Here is an 8,953-nt window from a genome sequence, read left to right as displayed (position 1 = left end):
CTTCAACATCTTTTCTTTGCCCCCGTGGAAAACCAATCGAAACAACACACAGCAATTAAGAACATAGCCTATGTTTATTCATTGAATAAAACAATCAATATCTGTGTCAAACCCTCATTTGCTCAAAATGAAAAGAAAACATTCTCAATCTCAATAACATAGGCCTAAGTTCCAATATATAATTTATGTTAGCATATAACCTACATATAAACATATAACACACAATACAGGGGACGTGAACCATATCCGTGTGAGTCGGATATATATAGGGGCTGGGCACCTTGATGAAAAATTGGGTATTTTGTCCAAAATGTAAAAAAAATATTTTTTAACCCACTCTTCCTGTCACCTATCAAACGTTTTGGAAGGTTGAGTAGATTAGCTATAGGCTACAACCTGACCATAACAGTTTATAACTCAGCTATTAGCCTAAACATGTTTTTTGCGCCAGCTATAGAGACAGTAGGCTACCAACCCCAGGTAGTAACATTTGGAATAATGTTCTTACAAGCATCAGACAACAGCTCCCAAGTCCCAATAACACAGTTTTGCACAGCTCAGTGTAAAATATAGATTACGCCCGTTTTTTTGTTGGCATTCGTGGTGGTGTTAAAGCTTCCCCCTGTAGGGGTCGCAAGAGCTCTTCGATTCACCAGCAAGCTCCTTTTAAAGGAATTCTCTCCAGGCGTCGCTCTACTCCGGTCTCCGGTCGCACTTCTCCAAAAGAAAGCAATCTGTAGGGGAGGCGCACGTGGAGATGATAAGTGAGCATCATAACAAATAAGTAGGCCTAACTGTACAATAAAAATAAATAACTGTACAATATAATTGTACAGTTTAATACTTTATTAACAGTTGAAAAGGGTAGGCTACAGGGAAGTAGGCCAAGGATGTTTCCATTGGGGTGCTGTGTACTCCATTAAAGGAGTAGTTCACCCCCAAAATGACTTTTTTTTCCTATCGATTACTCGTGCCATAGAGACTTGAGTTCAATAATATTTTTTTTGTATTTGTCACATTCCTAAGACAATAGTAAATTTACCCCCATTGATTCTTAACGGGGACCCGAATGCATAGCCCTGGATGGGGACCCAAATGCATGGCACTTGATGGGGAAACCGTCATGGTAAGTTTACTATAATCCATTTTTTGTCTTGGGAATGTGACAAAAAACAAAAAATATTATTGAACTCAAGTCTTCATGGCGTGAGTAATCAATAGTCATTTTGGGGGTGAATTACTCCTTTAATCAAAGAATTGCATAGACTTGCATTGTATTCGGCTATTGGTGGCATTAGTGGTGGACAATGTACTCAGCCCCTAGGCTATAGTTGAGTGAAAGCACTCCAGGTCAAATATTACTCAACTACAAGTGAAACTAAGTCAAACTTGAGTTAAACTTCAGTTAAGGTAGCTTATAGGAGCAGGTCTATTGCTATAGCCTGTGCAAACGTATAGGTATTGGCCTATAATATTACAATTAAGCCTACATTACTTCCTAGAATGTAGTGGAGTCTAATCAACACTCAGCTTGCATTATTCTAACAACTATCTAAATTTGATTCTTGATTAACTGAATACACAATACACCACAATGACTGTTTTTATTTTATTTGTGACACTTGCTTTGTCAATGTAAACGTGTTATCTCATTCTCATGCCAATAAAGCTTATTTGAATTGAAAATTGAATTGACTGACAACATGGCCTTTTGTGTTATCCAATTAGTACTCTACTCTACTCTTAGGTCTACTGTAATTAAAAGCCTATGTCCATTGTCTACCATTTGCAAACTGTTATTTAAGTAGGCCTATTAAACCAAACAAAATGAGTTAGGGGGAGGCAAAATGCTGCAGATTTATTGCTTACCTTCATCACTAATTTTTAAACCAACCGATGACAAAGCCGCAGACGCCTTTGAGGGACCTCCAGCAGTACTGCTCGGCTATCTTTTTGGCCGCACTGGGGTCTTTTGGGCCCGGGGCAGCGCTCCTCGTGGTGGTCGTTGTTGTAGTTGCAGCAGTAGGCCTGTTCCTCCTAATCGGCAAAGTGGGCTTCACCACCAGCACCTTGTTCTGGCGAGAGTTGGCGTTCGGCTGTGCAGGTGCTGATGATGCCGAGGAGGAGGGTACAGACGCATAGGCGAGGACCATCTGGGCCTCCTCTGGCCCCTTCTTGCACATCTGAGGCTTGACCGCCTTGGGCCCCTGGCAGGCGTTCTGCAGCTTCCGCAGGCCCCACATCATCTGCGTGAAGTAGTGGCGGGGGTTGTTGTTGTAGGAGCGACACGTCTGCGGCTTGCCCACGTAGTCGCAGTAGTAGGTGCGCTGCTTGCCCCAGCACGATATCCGCAGGCGGGTGGTGTCGCCCTGGCCGGTGATGGTCATCGTGCAGTGGTCGTTGCTCTTGGTGTTGAACTTGATGGGCTCGTTCCAACTCTGGGCGTCGGCCACCGCCAATAGAGTCAGCAACAGGACGGTGAGCTGAGTCCACATGATGACGGCTCTGTGGTGGTGGTGGCGGATGGATGGTTGGATGCTGAGAGAAGAGGAAAGTAGCCTCTGGAGCCTCCGATCCCTCCCGCTATTTATCGTCTGTCCTTACAAAGACGGAATTCAGGTGGTGGTGGTGGTGGTGGTGGGGGGGGGGGGGAGTCAGACTAGAAAGGGCCTCCTAAAAGGGGAGGAGAATAGCGCGCGCGCACACACACACACACACACACACACACACACACACACACACACACACACACACACACACACACACACACACACACACACACACACACACACACACACACACACACACACACACACACACACACACACACACACACACACACACACACACACACACACACACACACACCACAGTCAGTTTGTCAGACCATCACTCACAGACTCACACAAACATGTTTGACGTCTCAATAAAAACACTGGATGAAACACCAACTAACTGACAGGCTGACATTGAGCACCAAAAGGGGTGATTTTTGAGCACCAAAAGGGGTGATTTTCTTTTTGCATTTGCCTGCGGAACCCACATTTGAGATTTTGCGCCAGGGACCAGCGCCAGGGACCACCACCACCACCACAAGAGAAGATTTTCTTTTTTCTTTTTATGTTCAAAATTTGAAATGTCAAAATTCTAACATTTTCAAAAATGGGAGCTTGTAAATTGCGTGGTTATTCTTGCTTACACTGATTTTGATGCCATTTTAACAGATTTAGCTGGGGACCCCCTGGAACCTCCTCAAGGACCACCGGGGGTCCCCAGATCCCACTTTGAAAACCACAGGGCTAGGCTATAGTAGCCTATACCGTCAGCAGCAAAGCTGCAAAACATTAATTAGATCTTTTTCTTTGCTTTGCTTTCTTTCTTTCTGCCATGCTGATGTGGTTCATGGTGTGCATTCAAGATGCTTAGAATAAGTTCATGTGCAGACTGCCAACTGCTGCTGATGTAGCCTACAGGCAGCACAATGTCTGCTTTTCCCCTAAAACTTTAAAATGCTCGGCCACGAAGTGACATGTTTTAAATCGGTTGCTCTTAACATACAGACAGGGGCAATCACTGCCCAGCAAGGGGAAGTAATTACCGTGCCCATTAAGGCAGAACAAGGAACAGAGGTTTCTACAAATGTGCCACGCTTGAGCCAGAGAGTGTGCCTGGACCGAACACAGGCGTGTGTGTGGGGGGTCAGTAGGCTACACGTCTTTGGCAGCTTTATTTTCACAGCAATTAAGTCATAATGAGAGGAAAGGGGGAATTGTGTGTGACGTGGGGTCAGTGACAGAAACCTCCAACCCATTATGGCGGGGAGCGAGTCCAGATAATTTAACAGTTGTTCTAGCTATTGCTCAGAGCTTGTCTATAGCAGTTCTATTTGGATAGATGCACACAAGATGAAGCAAAATATTCAGTCATGGCTCTACCTTCACACTTGGTAAACTTGCCCATGAATTTATATGCCTATAGTTTTCTTTTGAGTCTCACGTCAACACTCGAGCACATGTTGATGAACGTGATTTTGTTTTTACAAAAAGCATTAGAACAGAACCTTTTCATCAGTATAGCCTAGACAAAAAATAAATAAAGACCACTCGTACCACTTCCTCTGCTATAGCCCTCTTAGTTTGCTTTAAAGCCAAGCTGATTTAGATGTGAGCAAATTATGTTGGCGTGAGGTTTCTGTGGCTGTGTTTTCTGTTTTGTTATTTCGTGGGTAGCTTACTTTCCGAGTGGAGAAACCTCAAGAGCTGCGCTTTAAGGCTACAGAATAAGATAATCATCTCCTATTGAAAATAGCTCATACCCGCACAGGGGCGTCACACCAAATTCTGGGCCCTGGGTACAAGGATTCACTGCGGGCCCCCCCATGAATGTTAACTATTGAAAAATAGCAGATATACAAGCTCACAGCGCGGCACCGAGTGCCGCGCTGCGAGCTTGTATATCTGCTATTTTTGAAAAATCTTGAAAATGTGTGCAAGAAACCTATGTCAAGGACCCCCAAGATGATTATGTATTTGGCCACGGACCCCGATCTCAAAATATTTAGTTCCAGGGACCCTCAGAAGCAGAATTTGAGTTAGAAATGTTTGCTTAAAAAATACACATATTCAAAGATTTTCACACATTTTCACAACTTTTCAAAAATAGCAGATCTACAAGCTCGCAGCGTGGCACTCGGTGCCGCGCTGTGAGCTTGTATATCTGCTATTTCTCAATAGATAAAGTTATAAGGGCCCCTCCACCTTGGGCCCCAGTAACTCAGTCCCACTTTCCTACCCCTTGTGACGCCCCTGTACCCGCGTATGCAGCACAGTGGGTCCTGCCCTCCGATGGTAGAACACCATAACAGAGAGAAGAATGCGCGGTCTAGAGTTATAAATTCTTACTGCGCTCCATGCGTGTGCCAGCTGTCATATGGTGAACGCTGTTAAGGGAACTTCTATAGGGCTGGTTTTGCTTCACACACACACACACACACTCCCTCACACAGTAACTTAACATCCCTAGGCTACATCTCACTCTTTTGCTAAATATACATGATTATATATCTGTATGCACTCGTATGTGCGCACACACTTTTTTGTCACATTAATGTCATAATAATTGTGGGCTCGCTGAAAGCAAGCACACACGTATGTTATCTTCATTATTTATCTATCAGTCAAGTTCTCCTCAACAGTACAAAGGCAGGGCCCTTAGCCAATGAGGTGCAGCCAAAGGGTAGATCTTTGTGCCCATATACATGGTGTTACATGCGAGCCCACACTGTTTCGTAGGAACAGTATTTCTAGTTCAATCTAATGGCCTAAATCTAAATTTAAATCGTGTCGTCGCCAAAACAAACTCTATTGGAACTTCAGCATGCTCACAAAACCTGAATGAAAAGGGCATAAGCAAGACTTAAATTGAGATTGAATGTATATTCACAATCTGTACACTCAGTTTTCCACCACATAAAAAATAAATTCTCTCCATCCTCCATGCCAATGCCACAGTTCCACTCGTTTACCATTGTGTCGTGTCTAATAGTGTCCAACTGTCCGTCGATAAAAGTGTGTTTTCAAGCACTTAGTAAAGAGTGTAGAAATCATACATTTTCAGGGTCTTACGAAGACAATGTAAAGTACTACATCAACGATAGTCCTGTCAAAGTGTGCACAGACTGCACACCGGGAAGTTAGAATGCAAAACATTTGCTGGTCTTTATCAAGACAGAAAATCTGTTAACAAAAGGTAAAATCTGGCACTGCGATTATATTACTACTGCCAGTTCCCAGAGCAACCCAACTTCTTTGAGGCAAATGTCTTGCATAAAAAGGGGCATTATACTGTTGTAAACTTGATAACCTCTGACATACAGATTTCAATAGATTTATATAAAAAAAAATATTAACTAGATTTGTTTCTCATGATAAAAAGCTGATTTTAAGAATCAATGCATGATCAAATCTCCCATTACAAATGGTAGATATATTTCTTTGCAGTATTAAGGCATGTAAACCATAAAGCCTTCATTGGAGTTTCTGCGTTTTGATTGACAACACATTTATCTACTTGTCCCAAGTATATGAGATTGTCAAATGTTTTCTCAATATTACTCTGCTGACAGTTATAGTGAATATATATTTTAGTCTGTTAAGTGAGTGGAAGATGGGTAAAGTCATTGGAATGGCCTGTCCAGTGTGTTGGAGATTGCCGAAAGTAACTTGGACAACGGCGACCACCAGACATCTTAGCAAATACACATATACATAGCTGCAGAATACATTCATCCTTTTCATGGCTTAAAATGTATCCATAGCGGGGATTGCAGAAAAGCTGAAACTATATACAGTATGTATATAATTGAAAGACAACTATGACCTGAGACCTAAAGTAAAAAATAGAATTTGGCTTGGAAAAAGTACTTCTCCGCTTGAAAAAGTTTGACATTATCAAAGCAAGAAATATCTTGATTAAAATGCCACGTTAGTGAGATTAACATGATATTTTGTGTTACTGTTAATCAATTAAACAACTATTCTATGCTTCTGACACTGGTGTCATGTGGTTAGACAGTTTTGCTCCCAATTGAAATGTGATTTGAAACGTGAAGGGCCACATCGGTCGAAATGCTCTGGTTAGACGTACTCTCAAAGGCATCCAGTTGTTTGCTTTGTGCCCTGAAACCAGCAAAGATGACAAACCCTGGCTGTCATACAATACTGTAAACATAAAAAGCATGTTATATTTCATTTTCTTTCAAATGATCCCCCTTCTGAGCTCAGCTGTACCATACAGCTTTCAGCTCATTACACCTTAATGTCAGAACAACTTTGTTTGACTTTTTAAGACAAAATAACATAAGTCACAACATTTGTCATCACTATATGTTGCAGACAGATTCCAGTCCTTTAGCAACACAAGAGACTCCCACTTGCTCCTCAGGTACAATGAGGAATAATATCCAAGGTGAGAAATGCATTATGTTGCATTGAAAAGTCACTCAAATGTGTGCTGCTCCGAACTACATGTCCGCTTGTGTCTGAAAATGACTCATCGTTTCTTAGAACAAATGGTCAAGTCTCTCCTCCTCAGTCAATTTGCTATGACCCCGCAGCCACTGCTTCCACAGCACAAAGTACAAAAACAAAAGTTAAAAAGAGCCTCGATGCGTATTAAGAGTTTTGTCATGTCCTCGCATTGAATGTCTTCTCAGCCTCTTATTGTGTCCAAACTAATGTAAACGCAGACACCACTGTCTCTCTCTCTCTAAAAAAAAAGGAACACTGGCTCAGATTAATGCCATGGAGGGTGGGGGTAGAGTAGGGGGTGGCAGTATCCAGTGGGTGGAACCTCTGGGGGAAGTGGGCAGGTGTACTACAATGTGATTTTCTTTTCTTCAGGTGATTATTGAAGACAGTGGAAAGAGAGCGAGCAAGCGAGGGACCAGCGGAAAGGGTTTGGGATGGTTGTCTCCTTCTGAGGACTGGGTGCGTTCTGTAGAAGCATCGCCTGGTGCCAAGGTTTCACAATGAACCACTGTAGACAATGGGGGGAAATGGCTTTGGTTAATAGACGCAGAAACACGTGTGAACCTTGAATTATACTGTTCTATTCCTTGCTTGCGGAAAACATCGTTTTTCAGGGTAAGTAGACAAATTGGGAGAGTAAATCCTTAATCCTGAATGTTGATTTAATTCTGAACCACAGGAAAGTGTGACCAGTTCAGCTGAGACCAGTTCATATTTTGGCCATGTTGTCAATATAGAAACCTTTGCAGCTATAGGGCTTAAGTGTTGGTTGTTTGACGTGTGTTTGGTTTTAGTCTTTTCTATTGCAAACACATATTGTATTTTATGTACTGCTGTAAACTGCATCTTATTGGGAAAATCCTAAACTTACTTGGAAAAAAGAATAAGAAAAACTTACTGTCCAGTTTCAGTTCCAGTTTTCGAGGACACTGTGGAAAGCCAAATTGTGGGTTAAAAAAATAAAAATATCACCCAAACCCCCATCATCACATTCATATTTCAGAACATTGTTGCCCATTGCTGTGTGCAATGTCACAGGAGATTGAGGGTGTTCTGTCTGGGTTGTGAAATGAAACATGAAATTGCATGCAGTCAGTTATTATGTATTAAAGATGGAGAGGGCTTTCAAGGAGAACATTCTTATTCACTACACATATCACAACTGTAAGATGCTTCCTAGTGGGAAGTAAGATGCTTCAGTACTGTATATATCCGTTTTGGGAAGAAGCTGCTATTGCACCCAATCTACTCAACAAAGACAAAGATCAAATACTGTCATGTGTGGTTTTGACAGTTTAATGTTTAGGATTTTATTGGTATAATTTAGGTTGATATGGAACCTTTAAAGACAGGCCATTAGCTTTACGACATGTAACAACAGTTACATGTAACGACATGTAACAACAGTAACAGTTGAAAAGTAAAAACAAAAACAAAAGACATTTGTAAGTTATTTCACTTTCTATCTAATCTCTCAAGACAGATTCTCTAAACAAATCAAACAAAACAGAGAGGGCGCTGTTTTTCATTTGACGATGTGTTCCCAGATTGCCTTCTATCAAACCCTAACACTAACCAAAGCAAATCCTAAAGTTAGAACAAACACAGGACCAATTATTGTCTACAGCACCATGACAGGAGTCACGAGGGCTCAGACAAGCTGTAAAGAAAGGTTAGAACAAATATATTGGAGGGGGAGGGGAGGGCATAAGCATAAGTCCAATAGAGTGAAGTACAAATAATTATGCCAAAACAAGACAGGAAGGAGATAGATATCGATGGAATGAAGAAGGCAGATGACATGAGACGAGAGCTGTGTGAAGGAAGTACAGTAGGTGAGTACAGACAGACAGACGTCATTAGGGTGATGGCAGATGGATGAAAAGGAAATAGATCCGGTGTGATGGCGTGGTTTCTTTAAGTAC

General features: G+C 42.0%; 1 protein-coding gene across 1 annotated transcript; it reads right to left on the bottom strand.

Annotated features, from left to right (window-relative positions):
• Window positions 1-1,877: 1,877 nt before the first annotated feature.
• Window positions 1,878-2,495, bottom strand: fgfbp2a (fibroblast growth factor binding protein 2a; the record flags this gene model as incomplete). The annotated part of the gene is made up of 1 exon (XM_080746109.1): window positions 1,878-2,495. The coding sequence occupies one exon, from the start codon at window positions 2,493-2,495 to the stop codon at window positions 1,878-1,880; it is 618 nt and encodes a 205-aa protein (XP_080602235.1).
• Between the last annotated feature and the right edge of the window lie 6,458 nt (window positions 2,496-8,953).

Source organism: Nannobrachium achirus (assembly GCF_963921795.1).
Source record: "Nannobrachium achirus genome assembly, chromosome: 17".
In the NCBI taxonomy this organism is placed as follows: domain Eukaryota; kingdom Metazoa; phylum Chordata; class Actinopteri; order Myctophiformes; family Myctophidae; genus Nannobrachium; species Nannobrachium achirus.
The sequence above is the reverse complement of the archived record's forward strand: the minus strand, read 5'-3'. Positions and strand labels throughout refer to the sequence as shown.